Source organism: Leptodactylus fuscus, chromosome 3 (genome assembly GCF_031893055.1).
Source record: "Leptodactylus fuscus isolate aLepFus1 chromosome 3, aLepFus1.hap2, whole genome shotgun sequence".
NCBI lineage: Eukaryota > Metazoa > Chordata > Amphibia > Anura > Leptodactylidae > Leptodactylus > Leptodactylus fuscus.
In genome coordinates, this window is record NC_134267.1 from 185591398 (window position 1) to 185608246 (window position 16849).

General features: G+C 46.8%; 1 protein-coding gene across 1 annotated transcript in view; it reads left to right on the forward strand.

Moving 5' to 3' along the window:
• LOC142198066 (putative serine protease K12H4.7) overlaps window positions 1-11500 on the forward strand; it is a 44069-nt gene extending 32569 nt beyond the window's left edge. Inside the window, exons 8-9 of the mRNA XM_075268872.1 lie at window positions 7758-7966; window positions 10961-11500. Of these exons, the coding sequence (XP_075124973.1) occupies window positions 7758-7966; window positions 10961-11070 (319 nt within the window). The 3' untranslated portion in view covers window positions 11071-11500. The remainder of the gene's footprint in view (window positions 1-7757; window positions 7967-10960) is intronic.
• Window positions 11501-16849: the final 5349 nt, after the last annotated feature.

Consider the following 16849-nt stretch of genomic DNA (forward strand, 5'->3'; position numbering starts at 1 on the left):
CGTGTGTTCGAACGGGTTTCGAACCCCATTATAGTCTATGGGGAACAGATACTCGTTAAGGGGGAAACCCAAATCCGTGTCTGGAGGGTCACCAAGTCCACTATGACAACCCAGGAAATGATGCCAACACCTCTGGAATGACACTGGGACAGCAGGGGAAGCATGTCTGGGGGCATCTAACACACCAAAGACCCTCTATTACCCCAACATCACAGCCTAACAACTACACACTTTACACACTCAATACCACCTCTCTGACAGTAGGAAAACACCTTGAAACATGTGTATTTGGCACTTGCAGTGAGGAGAGCTTGTCACCAGCAGTGAATTTGGCCCTTGTAGTAAGTTGAGGTTGGCACCAACATTTGTTTTGAAAATCAGGGTGGATTGAGCCTCTAACCAGCAGAGTTTGGGCAAATTCATGGTGGAGGGAGCCTCTAAAAACCCCAGTTTGGACCAATTCATGGTGGAGGGAGCCTCTAAACAGCCCAGTTTGGACCAATTCATGGTGGAGGGAGCCTCTAAAAACCCCAGTTTGGACCAATTCATGGTGGAGGGAGCCTCTAAACAGCCCAGTTTGGACCAATTCATGGTGGAGGGAGCCTCTAAAAACCCCAGTTTGGACCAATTCATGGTGGAGGGAGCCTCTAAAAACCCCAGTTTGGACCAATTCATGGTGGAGGGAGCCTCTAAACAGCCCAGTTTGGACCAATTCATGGTGGAGGGAGCCTCTAAAAACCCCAGTTTGGACCAATTCATGGTGGAGGGAGCCTCTAAAAACCCCAGTTTGGACCAATTCATGGTGGAGGGAGCCTCTAAACAGCCCAGTTTGGGCAAATTCATGGTGGAGGGAGCCTCTAAAAACCCCCAGTTTGGACCAATTCATGGTGGAGGGAGCCTCTAAAAACCCCAGTTTGGACCAATTCATGGTGGAGGGAGCCTCTAAAAACCCCAGTTTGGACCAATTCATGGTGGAGGGAGCCTCTAAACAGCCCAGTTTGGGCAAATTCATGGTGGAGGGAGCCTCTAAAAACCCCCAGTTTGGACCAATTCATGGTGGAGGGAGCCTCTAAAAACCCCAGTTTGGACCAATTCATGGTGGAGGGAGCCTCTAAACAGCCCAGTTTGGGCAAATTCATGGTGGAGGGAGCCTCTAAAAACCCCAGTTTGGACCAATTCATGGTGGAGGGAGCCTCTAAAAACCCCAGTTTGGACCAATTCATGGTGGAGGGAGCCTCTAAAAACCCCAGTTTGGACCAATTCATGGTGGAGGGAGCCTCTAAAAACCCCAGTTTGGACCAATTCATGATGGAGGGAGCCTCTAAACAGCCCAGTTGGACCAATTCATGGTGGAGAGAGCCTCTAAAAACCCCAGTTTGGACCAATTCATGGTGGAGGGAGCCTCTAAACAGGCCAGTTTGGGCAAATTCATGGTGGAGGGAGCCTCTAAACAGCCCAGTTTGGGCAAATTCATGGTGGAGGGAGCCTCTAACCAGCCCAGCTTGGACCAATTCATGGTGGAGGGAGCCTCTAAAAACCCCAGTTTGGACCAATTCATGGTGGAGGGAGCCTCTAAACAGCCCAGTTTGGACCAATTCATGGTGGAGGGAGCCTCTAAAAACCCCAGTTTGGACCAATTCATGGTGGAGGGAGCCTCTAAAAACCCCAGTTTGGACCAATTCATGGTGGAGGGAGCCTCTAAAAACCCCAGTTTGGACCAATTCATGATGGAGGGAGCCTCTAAACAGCCCAGTTTGGACCAATTCATGGTGGAGAGAGCCTCTAAAAACCCCAGTTTGGGCAAATTCATGGTGGAGGGAGCCTCTAAACAGGCCAGTTTGGGCAAATTCATGGTGGAGGGAGCCTCTAACCAGCCCAGTTTCCACCAATTCATGGTGGAGGGAGCCTCTAAAAACCCCAGTTTGGACCAATTCATGGTGGAGGGAGCCTCTAAACAGCCCAGTTTGGGCAAATTCATGGTGGAGGGAGCCTCTAAAAACCCCAGTTTGGACCAATTCATGGTGGAGGGAGCCTCTAAAAACCCCAGTTTGGACCAATTCATGGTGGAGGGAGCCTCTAAAAACCCCGGTTTGGACCAATTCATGGTGGAGGGAGCCTCTAAACAGCCCAGTTTGGACCAATTCATGGTGGAGGGAGCCTCTAAAAACCCCAGTTTGGACCAATTCATGGTGGAGGGAGCCTCTAAAAACCCCAGTTTGGACCAATTCATGGTGGAGGGAGCCTCTAAACAGCCCAGTTTGGACCAATTCATGGTGGAGGGAGCCTCTAACCAGCAGAGTTGGTGGAAATCAGGGTGGAGGGAGCCTCTAACCAGCAGAGTTGTGGGAAAGCAGGGTGGAGGGAGCCTCTAACCAGCAGAGTTGGTGGAAATCAGGGTGGAGGGAGCCTCTAACCAGCAGAGTTGTGGGAAAGCAGGGTGGAGGGAGCCTCTAACCAGCAGAGTTGTGGGAAAGCAGGGTGGAGGGAGCCTCTAACCAGCAGAGTTGTGGGAAAGCAGGGTGGAGGGAGCCTCTAACCAGCAGAGTTGGTGGAAATCAGGGTGGAGGGAGCCTCTAACCAGCAGAGTTGGGGGAAATCAGGGTGGAGGGAGCCTAGTATTAGCAGAATTGTGCAACGCTTATGGTGGATGAGTATGAGGATGCGGAGGAATTGGAGAGGTTGAGTACAGACATGGAGTTTCATGTTGGGGTGCTTTACACAGGTGGGCACAAAAATGACGGCTCTACCCAGTGGTGGTTCATTTTTATCAAAGTGAGCCGGTCGGCACTCTCAGCTGACAGACGGGTGCGCTTGTCAGTGATGATGCCACCGGCTGCACTGAACACCCTCTCAGATAGGACGCTGGCGGCAGGACAGGACAGCACCTCCAAGGCATATAGGGCAAGTTCAAGCCACAGGTCCAACTTCGACACCCAATACGTGTAGGGCGCAGAGGGGTCGGAGAGGACAGGGCTGTGGTCGGAAAGGTATTCCCGCAACATGCGCCTATACTTCTCACGCCTGGTGACACTAGGACCCTCCGTGGCGGCACTTTGGCGAGGGGGTGCCATCAAGGTGTCCCAGACCTTAGACAGTGTGCCCCTCGTTTGTATGGACCGGTGAGAACTTGGTTGCCTACTGGAGGAACTGCCCTCCCTGCCGCCAACGTCACATGCTGGAAACATCTCCATCATATTCTGCACCAATTGCCTGTGGCAAGCATTGATGCGATTGGCCCTCCCCTCTACCGGAATAAAAGACGAGATGTTGTTTTTATACCGGGGGTCAAGGATAGCAAAGATCCAGTACTGGTTGTCCTCCATGATTTTGACAATACGCTTGTCGGTTGTAAAGCACCCCAACATGAACTCAGCCATGTCTGCCACAGTGTTAGTTGGCATGACTCCTCTGGCCCCACCGGAAAGTTCAATCTCCATTTCCTCCTCATCCTCCATGTCTACCCTTCCGCGCTGCAACAATGGGACGATTCGAAGTTGCCCGGAAGCCTCCTGTATCACCATCACATCATCGGACAACTCTTCTTCCTCCTCCTCCTCCATTAAACGCAGTGAAGCGGACAGATGTGTGGACCTACTCTCCAGCTGTGACGGATCGGATGCTATCCCTAACTCCTCTGTGTGATCTGAGTTATCCCTGATGTCAATCAGGGATTCTCTCAGAACACACAAGAGCGGGATTGTAAGGCTCACCATCGCATCCTCAGAGCTCACCCTCCTTGTGGACTCCTCAAAGACCCGTAGGATGTCACAAAGGTCTCTCATCCATGGCCACTCATGGATGTGAAACTGAGGCAGCTGACTTTGTGGCACCCTAGGGTTTTGTAGCTGGTATTCCATCAAAGGTCTCTGCTGCTCAACCACTCTATTCAACATCTGAAACGTTGAGTTCCAGCGTGTGGGGACGTCGCACAAAAGCCGGTGTTGTGGCACATGCAGGCGTTGCTGGAGAGATTTTAAGCTAGCAGCGGCTACTGTCGACTTGCGAAAGTGGGCGCACATGCGCCGCACTTTCACCAGTAGCTCTGGAACATTGGGGTAGCTCTTTAGGAAACGTTGCACCACTAGGTTGAAGACGTGGGCCAGGCATGGAACATGTTGGAGTCCGGCAAGCTCCAGAGCTGCTACCAGGTTCCGGCCGTTATCACAAACGACCATGCCTGGGCCCAGGTGCAGCGGCTCAAACCATATTGCCGTCTCATCGAGGAGGGCATCCCTCACCTCGGAGGCAGTGTGCTGTCTGTCCCCCAAGCTGATCAGCTTCAGCACAGCCTGCTGACGTCTACCAACGCCAGTGCTGCAACGTTTCCAACTCGTAGCTGGGGTCAATCTAACAGCGGAGGAGGCGGTGGCGGAGGAGGAGGCGGTAGAGGAGGAGGAGGAGGAGGGGGGTGTTCTTCTCGTGTCCCTGCCAGGAATGTTAGGCGGGGAGACGAGGTACACCGGGCCAGTTTGGGAAGCAGTCCCAGCCTCAACTACATTCACCCAGTGTGCCGTCAGTGAAATGTAGCGTCCCTGTCCGCATGCACTTGTCCACGCGTCGGTGGTCAAGTGGACCTTTGTGCAAAGCGCGGAACTAAGGGCCCGCCTGATGTTGAGTGACACGTGCTGGTGCAAGGCGGGGACGGCACACCGGGAGAAGTAGTGACGGCTAGGGACGGCATAGCGAGGTGCCGCAGTTGCCATCAGGTCCAGGAAGGCGGGAGTTTCAACAAGCCGGAACGCCAACATCTCCTGGGCCAGCAGTTTAGCGATGTTGGCGTTCAAGGCTTGCGCGTGTGGGTGGTTAGCAGTGTATTTCTGCTGCCGCTCCAATGTCTGAGAGATGGTGGGTTGTTGTAAAGAAGCGCCTGATGGTGCCTTTGATGGTGCAGGAGAAGGAGATAAGACAGGAACAGGGGAGGATGAGGGAGAAGTCAACAAAGTGGTGGAGGCAGATGAAGTGGTGTCCTGGCTCGTCCTCTGGAGTGCATCGCCAGCACAGTCAGCAGTGGCAGTGGCAGAGGCAGTGGCAGAGGCAGTGGCAGTGGCGTGAACGGCAGGCGGCCTTTGTCCTGCCGTTGCTGCCTGCCACTGATTCCAGTGCTTGGATTCCAAATGACGGCGCATTGAAGTGGTGGACAGGTTGCTCTTCTCAGAGCCCCTAATCAATTTCGAGAGGCAAATTGTGCAGACAACACTAGATCTGTCCTCGGCGCATTCCTTGAAAAAACTCCACACCTTCGAGAAACGTGCCCTCGAGGTGGGAGTTTTTCGGGGCTGGGTACGAACTGGAACATCTTGGGAGATTCCGGGTGTGGCCTGGCTTCGCCTAAGCTGCTGACCTCTGCCTCTGCCTCTAGCTACCCTTTTTGGTGCTGCACTTGCCTCAACATCCACACTACTTTCCCCGCTTGACATCCCCCCTGTCCAGGTCGGGTCAGTGTCCTCATCATCCACCACTTCCTCTTCCAACTCCTGTCTCATCTCCTCCTCCCGCACAATGCGCCGGTCAACTGGATGCCCTGACGGCAACTGCGTCACATCATCGTCGATGAGGGTGGGTTGCTGGTCATCCACCACCAAATCGAACGGAGATGGAGGAGACTCTAGTGTTTGAGCATCTGGACACAGATGCTCCTCTGTTAGGTTCGTGGAATCGTGACGTGGAGAGGCAGGTTGAGGGACAATGAAAGGAGCGGAGAACAGCTCTGGGGAGCAGGGACAGTTGGGGTTATTGTTCTGTGAAGCTTGGGAATTTTGGGAGGAAGGAGGACAAGACTGTTGGGTAATAGGAGGAGAGGAGGCAGAGTCTGACTGGCTGCTGGACAATGTGCTGTAAGCGTTCTCTGACAGCCATTGCAAGACCTGTTCCTGGTTCTCGGGCCTACTAAGGTTTGTACCCTGCAGTTTAGTTAATGTGGCAAGCAACCCTGGCACTGTGGAGTGGCGCAATGCTTGCTGCCCCACAGGAGTAGGCACGGGATGCCCTGTGGCTTCACTGCTACCTTGCTCCCCAGAACCATTCCCCCGACCTCGCCCACGGCCTCGTCCACGTCCCTTTCCGGGAGCCTTGCGCATTTTGAATTCCCAGTTAGAAATTGGCACTATATACCAGTAGCAAAAATTGTGGGTGCACGTAACCCCAATATATTCTTTGAATTCCCAGTCAGACAATGGCACTATATACCAGTAGCAAGAAATGAGGGTATTTATAACCCCAATATATTCTTTGAATTCCCAGTCAGAAACTGGCACTATATGGCAGTAGCAAGAAATGAGGGTATTTATAACCCCAATATATTCTTTGAATTCCCAGTCAGACAATGGCACTGTATACCAGTAGTAAAAATTGTGGGTGCACGTAACCCCAATATATTCTTTGAATTCCCAGTCAGAAACTGGCACTATATGGCAGTAGCAAGAAATGAGGGTATTTATAACCCCAATATATTCTTTGAATTCCCAGTCAGACAATGGCACTGTATACCAGTAGTAAAAATTGTGGGTGCACGTAACCCCAATATATTCTTTGAATTACCAGTCAGAAACTGGCACTATATGGCAGTAGCAAGAAATGAGGGTATTTGTAACCCCAATATATTCTTTGAATTCCCAGTCAGAAACTGGCACTGTATACCAGTAGTAAAAATTGTGGGTGCACGTAACCCCAATATATTCTTTGAATTCCCAGTCAGACAATGGCACTATATACCAGTAGCAAGAAATGAGGGTATTTATAACCCCAATATATTCTTTGAATTCCCAGTCAGACAATGGCACTGTATACCAGTAGTAAAAATTGTGGGTGCACGTAACCCCAATATATTCTTTGAATTCCCAGTCAGAAACTGGCACTGTATACCAGTAGTAAAAATTGTGGGTGCACGTAACCCCAATATATTCTTTGAATTCCCAGTCAGACAATGGCACTATATGGCAGTAGCAAAAATAGTGGGTGTATATAGCCCCAATTCTATTGCTAGGGGACTTGCAGGGTATTTCTGGGGTGAAGGTGGGGGGGCACACCGTTGGAACGGGTATCGGGGGTATATATCGAGTATACGGGAATACACTGACAGTGTATTCCATTCAGGATCCTGGGAAAGCTGGGTTGCGGCGATTGAGCCCGTCAGTGCCACGTTACACTGACAAGCTTCTCCCTGGAATTTAGCTCTTACAAGAGCTGTTGGTTGTCTTCTCCTTCCTATCCTAGCCTGTCCCTGCCTACCCAGAATCTAAGCCCTAGCTAGCTGGACGGAAACCTCCGTCCTCGGTGAATTGCAAGCTCAGAATGACGCGAACCTGGGCGGCGCTGTTCTTTTAAATTAGAGGTCACATGTTTTCGGCAGCCAATGGGTTTTGCCTACTTTTCTCAACGTCACCGGTGTCGTAGTTCCTGTCCCACCTACCCTGCGCTGTTATTGGAGCAAAAAAGGCGCCAGGGAAGGTGGGAGGGGAATCGAGTAATGGCGCACTTTACCACGCGGTGTTCGATTCGAACATGCCGAACAGCCTAATATCCGATCGAACATGAGTTCGATAGAACACTGTTCGCTCATCTCTAATAGAAATAGCAGGTGGATCCCCTACCATGTGCTATTTAGATTAGTGGTATATTTTCTATGGTAGAGGCCTATTTGGGGCCCCTGAGGTTGAAGGATTCTGAAATGACGGCTACCTCTGTGCCTGCTAGTTACACCCCTGATAGCATTGTGCACACATAAAACATTGAATAATAATTGTCTTCTCTTTCTGCAGTTACCATGTCCAGCAATGTTCTGATATATATGGGGAGGACTTTAACTTTCCTGTGGTCACTGCTGCAATACAGCAAACAAATGAAAATTATGGAGGTCTCAATGTCCAAAGCAGCAGAATAATTTTTCCAAATGGTTTGATAGACCCGTGGCATATACTGGGGATTAACGCAAGTCTTAGCAGTGATCTCGTGGCCTTACCCATGCAAGGTAATTTATTTTTTTTTTTACATTTTTATTTTTATTACACTGAAATTCACGAAGTCCATGAAACATACAGTATAATATACTTGTTTGGTGAAAATGGACTCTCCCTTTAGTAACTATATCATGTAATTGTCGGTATATTTTCCTATTTTGTGTATGTTTGTAAAGCTGGTTAGTGGCCTGAACCTTTTTAAAGGGGTTACCCACTAAAAACACTTATCCTCCATCCACAGGATAGAAGATTAGTGTAAAGTGCGGGGCCCTCAAGATAATAAGAATGGGGACTACAAAGTCTCCTGAGTGAATGTAGTTATGCATGACTACCATCTCAAAGACACGTCACATTGGTGAGACTCCCAGAGATCAGTAATTGTAGGAAAACCTTATATAGTGGCAATACCAATAACCCTAAGGAATTCTAAGTTATTAGAGGGCAGCAAACACTCAAGTCCACCAGCTGGCAGCCACATACGTCCACTAGCCCAGCATAATCCAATCAGAACAAAGTCATCCAGCGTTCCGGTCCTTGAAAATGGATGCATTATTGACACATTAGAACAACCCCCAATGTGAAACTTCAAGACTACAATAAAATCTCCTACTCATGGCATATAATACAGGGTTAGGCAGGGAGGTATGGATGATTTGAAATAACAGTTACACTCATTTTTCAACGAAACTCAAATTTAATTTTTTCAATGTGTAGCTTGGATGTTGCCATTACAAAAATCAGAAAAAACAAAAGAAAAAAGAAATTTAAAACATTGATTACAGCCAAACTGGGCTGGCTTCAACTGCTTGATGCACCTTTTTGATGTTTTACAGGGTCCATACCATTCAGTCACTTCCTCGTGCAGTTCCAGGTCTCAAAGAATCTGTTCGTTGAAACTGATTCACACATTTCATTATAGTGTCAAACTTCGGAACACGACAATGACGACCAAAGTTGAAATGATTCCGGAAACGTCTCTGTGTTTGACAGAATGGCCCTTTTCAATAAAGGTGTTTACACGAACACCCGATGCTCTATCGAACACATCTCCATTGCTACTGAAATGGCACCTCCTGACGAGCAGATACCCCCACTCTTTATCCACCAAGGTTATCCCCACCATGTGTGGTCCCTCGTTCAAATCATCCATAACTCCCTGCCTAACCCTGTATAAAAGTATGTACATGCAAAGTAGAAAAAGCAATCGGACATTAACTCCCCCTATCCTATGGATTTTAGGAAAACCCCTTAAGGGTCCATTCACATGGAGGAAAATGGTGAGAAATTTGGTATGGAATTTCAACACTGAAAAAAAAGCCTCCCATTGACTTCAATGGGTTACTTTTTCTGATAGCAGAAAAAGGCTTTTTTTTTTTTTTTTTTTTTTTACTGGTAGCCAAACCAGTAACTTTCCTTAAGAATTCTGAGTTATAAGAAGCCATGCCTCCATCTATAAGCCAGAGAAGAGTGTGGCTTTGAAAAGTGCCTGCAGCTGCAAAGGACTTAACCCACAGGTGCCAAACTCAAATCTGGCTCTCCATGTAATTTTATATGGTTCACCAGGTCCAGACTTAGGGTGAGTTCACACTGAGTATACACCAGCTTATTTTGAACGTAAAACACGTTCAGAATCAGCGGCATATAAAGCCATTCCCATTCATTTCTATGGGAGCCAGCATACGAGTTCTCCCCATAGAAATGAATGGGCTGCTTTTTTCACTACGAGCACTCCCATTGAAGTGAATGGAAAGTGCCCGCGTGTACAGCTAGCTCTGCTCATGCCGAGCCGTACACGCGAGCACTCCCCATTCACTTCAATGGGACTGCTCTGAGTGAAAGAAGCAGCCCATTCATTTCTATGGGGAGCGCTCGTATGCCGGCTCCCATAGAAATGAATGGAGCTGCTTTATACGCCGCTGATTCTGAACGTGTTTTACGTTCAGAATAAGCTGGCGTATACACAGTGTGAACTCACCCTGAAGCCGGTTGCAGACAACCGTGCTGCAATCAGCCTGCCACAAATTAAAAGTATTGGCTGCACATGGGGGACATGGAGATGGGTTGTGTTTCCATTGCTCCTTTCACTAAATGTATAGGAGCCACGGAAGCACGGGTCACAAAATAGGCTGGAATAGGACCTATCCTATCCAATGCAACCAGATTGTCGGCCCACACATGGGACATGAAAATCATGGTCTTGTATGTTCCCATAGAAAAGAATGGGTCAGTGCGCTATCTGTGAAATACATGGATAGCACACAGACCCACACCACAGTTATCTGAAAGGGGCCTTAGCAGGACCAGCTCTTCCCTTTCCCCGAAGGATACAGACAGCGCATGGCAGAGGGGTCAGCACCAGCACGGGAAGCAGGTGAATTCTGGGATTCTGAGCTTCAGTGTCCAGGACCGGCACTCCACTTTCCTGGAGGTGGCATCAGCCAAAGGGATGACGCTCTACCCAGGCACCTGAGCCACCCACAATGTTAGAAAGTTCAGTGAAAAAGAGGTGGAAAGGGCTTTTAATTATACAACATGGTCATAAAGGAATGGGAAATATAAAGAAGGCACATAAACTTCTCTCTCTACAGCCCCTTCCACTCCGTTGCGCAAAAGGTGAAATCCACAACTAATTCATGATGTGAATCCCTAATCTACGCTCTGTTAATGGGGAAACGCCAGGTTTAAAGATATCACAAAATAAGTGAAAACTCCAAAATGTGATTTAAATTTTGACATGAATTCCAATGCATTTAGTTTTTATACTTAAGTGTGCTTTAATATGGATTATGTGCATGTTTGGATACCATGTATGGAATGTCAGGTGAGTTAGAAGCATATTGTATGTTTTACCAGCCATGTTTAAGAAGTAAATTGAGTTATTAGAAGTCCATCATGCAATACCTTTATGGCCGGGCACCATGCATGTTGCACATTGCACATTGTAATTGTAATAACATTTTTATGTAATGTATTATCAGTAAACCCAGATTTCTGGCTTATTACAGATGCTGCTCACTGTGCAGACATGTATCCAGCCCGACCTGAGGAACCTCCAGTATTATCTTCAGTAAGAAGACGTATATTGGAGCTGCTTACAGAATGGTTACAGCTATAAACCACATTCAGTAGACATGAGGGTTATCGATTGTGATGAGATGATATTGATTATGAAATGTTCTGTTATGTTGGTAAAAATGAATTCAATTTTTTTTTTTTTTTTTTTTGTGCCTTACATATGTCGATCTTATTAGCAAACTACACCTTCCAGTATACCAAAGTTTTCCATGCTGGGAGCTGTAGTTTGTCGACATCTGGAGAGCCACAGGTTGCCTTGGATAATACAGAATATCATGGCATTGGAATGTCTGGAACATTCTGGAGACCCTGCAGATGGCGGTCAAATTTTTGGATAATTTCTGTGTCAATATGACCACACAGCATGTGGCTTTATTTTACTGTTTGTATAAACTCTTTGGTTTTTGATCTGGCGCAATTCTTGTTTAGTTAGAGCTCCAATAAACTTGCTATTTATTTTTGCAAAATAACTTAAGTGGTGTGAGTGTTTTTCCATCCCCTTTATATCCATGTAGTGTTATTTTATGCTCCTCTCTATCTAAAATTTTGAAAAAAAATTCATAGTTATCTCCAGATTGGAAAAAGCCACTGAATTGAATGTACAGATGAATTCTGCAAGGCTATGTGCATACTCCTATGGCTATGTGCGTTTTCTGCCCCTTCAGCGGCATGTCAGAGCAGAGTATTTGCGTTCTGCTGTGGCTTTCAGTTACTAAGCCTAGATGGACCTAATGGGTGGGGGAGACTTAAGGTGCAGACTCTGGTTCAATGACCCGTGAATCTGCAGCAAGATTGAATGGGACGCTATTTTGCCTGCATCAATGTCTAAGTGACAAGCACCCTGCCCTACCTATACTATATTAAGGGAGCTCTCTCCATAATTGAGTGAGGACCCCCACAGTACCCATACCTTTTTTAGTGGATCTATCCATACCACCAACAAGTTCTGCATGATTCGGAAAGAGATCTCCATGAATAAAGTATAGGACTTTATTGTGTTTTCTTGTGAGCTGCCCAATTGCCCCAACCCTACCCCACTCCAAGCTGTGCATGCTGTTAGGCCATGGGTAAATTGGCCTAATGAAAGTGGTCTCTGTGGCCCCCATACACGTTTATAGTGGTTTTTTTTTTTGTTTTGTTTTTATATATCTGTGTCTGTGCCATACCAACCATCCTCAAAATATGGAACAAGTCCCATATAGGCATTTTTTTTTTTCCAATAAAGGGATAACATTTTGTGGACAGTAAAAATACTACTGTCATGTGTATGTAGCCGAGATGAATGGATAACAGAAGAGTCCACTGAGCTTCTCTCCATCAGATTCTTCCAATCCCACTCCCTTCGTTGACAGGTCTCGCACTACTTGTGCCCACCGGGTGGCTCCCCTTGCTTTCCTCCTCTTCCTATTCCTAGCTTGTTCACTTATAATTTCTTGGAAACGTTGCTATAATGAGGATGCCTGACTGTGTGTCATCCCGCCTATGGTTCGGGCAGCATGAATCTCCTGACAGGTTCCCTTTAATTGGCAATCTGTATAAAAATTATTTAAAAGAATCTAATGAAATAAGTGAAAAGCTCTTTATTATATAAAACATCCCTTTATTTCTGCTTTCAGATATTTACTACTTTCCTGAGTTATTGTAGTTTGCAGTTAGAGGGACACAACTCCTATTCATGATGTGTTAGGAATAGAGATGAGCGAACAGTGTTCTATCGAACTCATGTTCGATCGGATATTAGGCTGTTCGGCATGTTCGAATCGAATCGAACACCGCGTGGTAAAGTGCGCCATTACTCGATTCCCCTCCCACCTTCCCTGGCGCCTTTTTTGCTCCAATAACAGCGCAGGGTAGGTGGGACAGGAACTACGACACCGGTGACGTTGAAAAAAGTAGGCAAAACCCATTGGCTGCCGAAAACATGTGACCTCTAATTTAAAAGAACAGCGCCGCCCAGGTTCGCGTCATTCTGAGCTTGCAATTCACCGAGGACGGAGGTTTCCGTCCAGCTAGCTAGGGCTTAGATTCTGGGTAGGCAGGGACAGGCTAGGATAGGAAGGAGAAGACAACCAACAGCTCTTGTAAGAGCTAAATTCCAGGGAGAAGCTTGTCAGTGTAACGTGGCACTGACGGGCTCAATCGCCGCAACCCAGCTTTCCCAGGATCCTGAATGGAATACACTGTCAGTGTATTCCCGTATACCCGATATATACCCCGATACCCGTTCCAACGGTGTGCCCCCCCACCTTCACCCCAGAAATACCCTGCAAGTCCCCTAGCAATAGAATTGGGGCTATATACACCCACAATTTTTACTACTGGTATACAGTGCCATTGTCTGACTGGGAATTCAAAGAATATATTGGGAATACAAATACCCTCATTTCTTGCTACTGCCATATAGTGCCAGTGTCTGACTGGTAATTCAAAGAATATATTGGGGTTACGTGCACCCACAATTTTTACTACTGGTATACAGTGCCATTGTCTGACTGGGAATTCAAAGAATATATTGGGAATACAAATACCCTCATTTCTTGCTACTGCCATATAGTGCCAGTGTCTGACTGGGAATTCAAAGAATATATTGGGGTTACGTGCACCCACAATTTTTACTACTGGTATACAGTGCCATTGTCTGACTGGGAATTCAAAGAATATATTGGGGTTATAAATACCCTCATTTCTTGCTACTGCCATATAGTGCCAGTTTCTGACTGGTAATTCAAAGAATATATTGGGGTTACGTGCACCCACAATTTTTACTACTGGTATACAGTGCCATTGTCTGACTGGGAATTCAAAGAGTATATTGGGAATACAAATACCCTCATTTCTTGCTACTGCCATATAGTGCCAGTTTCTGACTGGTAATTCAAAGAATATATTGGGGTTACGTGCACCCACAATTTTTACTACTGGTATACAGTGCCATTGTCTGACTGGGAATTCAAAGAATATATTGGAGTTATAAATACCCTCATTTCTTGCTACTGCCATATAGTGCCAGTGTCTGACTGGGAATTCAAAGAATATATTGGGGTTACGTGCACCCACAATTTTTACTACTGGTATACAGTGCCATTGTCTGACTGGGAATTCAAAGAATATATTGGGGTTATAAATACCCTCATTTCTTGCTACTGCCATATAGTGCCAGTTTCTGACTGGTAATTCAAAGAATATATTGGGGTTACGTGCACCCACAATTTTTACTACTGGTATACAGTGCCATTGTCTGACTGGGAATTCAAAGAGTATATTGGGAATACAAATACCCTCATTTCTTGCTACTGCCATATAGTGCCAGTTTCTGACTGGTAATTCAAAGAATATATTGGGGTTACGTGCACCCACAATTTTTACTACTGGTATACAGTGCCATTGTCTGACTGGGAATTCAAAGAATATATTGGGGTTATAAATACCCTCATTTCTTGCTACTGCCATATAGTGCCAGTTTCTGACTGGTAATTCAAAGAATATATTGGGGTTACGTGCACCCACAATTTTTACTACTGGTATACAGTGCCATTGTCTGACTGGGAATTCAAAGAGTATATTGGGAATACAAATACCCTTATTTCTTGCTACTGCCATATAGTGCCAGTTTCTGACTGGTAATTCAAAGAATATATTGGGGTTACGTGCACCCACAATTTTTACTACTGGTATACAGTGCCATTGTCTGACTGGGAATTCAAAGAATATATTGGGGTTATAAATACCCTCATTTCTTGCTACTGCCATATAGTGCCAGTTTCTGACTGGTAATTCAAAGAATATATTGGGGTTACGTGCACCCACAATTTTTACTACTGGTATACAGTGCCATTGTCTGACTGGGAATTCAAAGAGTATATTGGGAATACAAATACCCTCATTTCTTGCTACTGCCATATAGTGCCAGTTTCTGACTGGGAATTCAAAGAATATATTGGGGTTACGTGCACCCACAATTTTTACTACTGGTATACAGTGCCATTGTCTGACTGGGAATTCAAAGAATATATTGGGGTTATAAATACCCTCATTTCTTGCTACTGCCATATAGTGCCAGTTTCTGACTGGTAATTCAAAGAATATATTGGGGTTACGTGCACCCACAATTTTTACTACTGGTATACAGTGCCATTGTCTGACTGGGAATTCAAAGAGTATATTGGGAATACAAATACCCTCATTTCTTGCTACTGCCATATAGTGCCAGTTTCTGACTGGGAATTCAAAGAATATATTGGGGTTACGTGCACCCACAATTTTTACTACTGGTATACAGTGCCATTGTCTGACTGGGAATTCAAAGAATATATTGGGGTTATAAATACCCTCATTTCTTGCTACTGCCATATAGTGCCAGTTTCTGACTGGTAATTCAAAGAATATATTGGGGTTACGTGCACCCACAATTTTTACTACTGGTATACAGTGCCATTGTCTGACTGGGAATTCAAAGAGTATATTGGGAATACAAATACCCTCATTTCTTGCTACTGCCATATAGTGCCAGTTTCTGACTGGTAATTCAAAGAATATATTGGGGTTACGTGCACCCACAATTTTTACTACTGGTATACAGTGCCATTGTCTGACTGGGAATTCAAAGAATATATTGGAGTTATAAATACCCTCATTTCTTGCTACTGCCATATAGTGCCAGTGTCTGACTGGGAATTCAAAGAATATATTGGGGTTACGTGCACCCACAATTTTTACTACTGGTATACAGTGCCAATTTCTAACTAGGAATTCAAAATGCGCAAGGTTCCCGGAAAGGGACGTGGACGAGGCCGTGGGCGAGGTCGGGGGAATGGTTCTGGGGAGCAAGGTAGCAGTGAAGCCACAGGGCGTCCCGTGCCTACTCCTGTGGGGCAGCAAGCATTGCGCCACTCCACAGTGCCAGGGTTGCTTGCCACATTAACTAAACTGCAGGGTACAAACCTTAGTAGGCCCGAGAACCAGGAACAGGTCTTGCAATGGCTGTCAGAGAACGCTTACAGCACATTGTCCAGCAGCCAGTCAGACTCTGCCTCCTCTCCTCCTATTACCCAACAGTCTTGTCTTCCTTCCTCCCAAAATTCCGAAGCTTTACAGAACAATAACCCAAACTGTCCCTGCTCCCCAGAGCTGTTCTCCGCTCCTTTCATTGTCCCTCAACCTGCCTCTCCACGTCACGATTCCACGAACCTAACAGAGGAGCATCTGTGTCCAGATGCTCAAACACTAGAGTCTCCTCCATCTCCGTTCGATTTGGTGGTGGATGACCAGCAACCCACCCTCATCGACGATGATGTGACGCAGTTGCCGTCAGGGCATCCAGTTGACCGGCGCATTGTGCGGGAGGAGGAGATGAGACAGGAGTTGGAAGAGGAAGTGGTGGATGATGAGGACACTGACCCGACCTGGACAGGGGGGATGTCAAGCGGGGAAAGTAGTGTGGATGTTGAGGCAGGTGCAGCACCAAAAAGGGTAGCTAGAGGCAGAGGCAGAGGTCAGCAGCTTAGGCGAAGCCAGGCCACACCCGGAATCTCCCAAGATGTTCCAGTTCGTACCCAGCCCCGAAAAACTCCCACCTCGAGGGCACGTTTCTCGAAGGTGTGGAGTTTTTTCAAGGAATGCGCCGAGGACAGATATAGTGTTGTCTGCACAATTTGCCTCTCGAAATTGATTAGGGGCTCTGAGAAGAGCAACCTGTCCACCACTTCAATGCGCCGTCATTTGGAATCCAAGCACTGGAATCAGTGGCAGGCAGCAACGGCAGGACAAAGGCCGCCTGCCGTTCACGCCACTGCCACTGCCTCTGCCACTGCCTCTGCCTC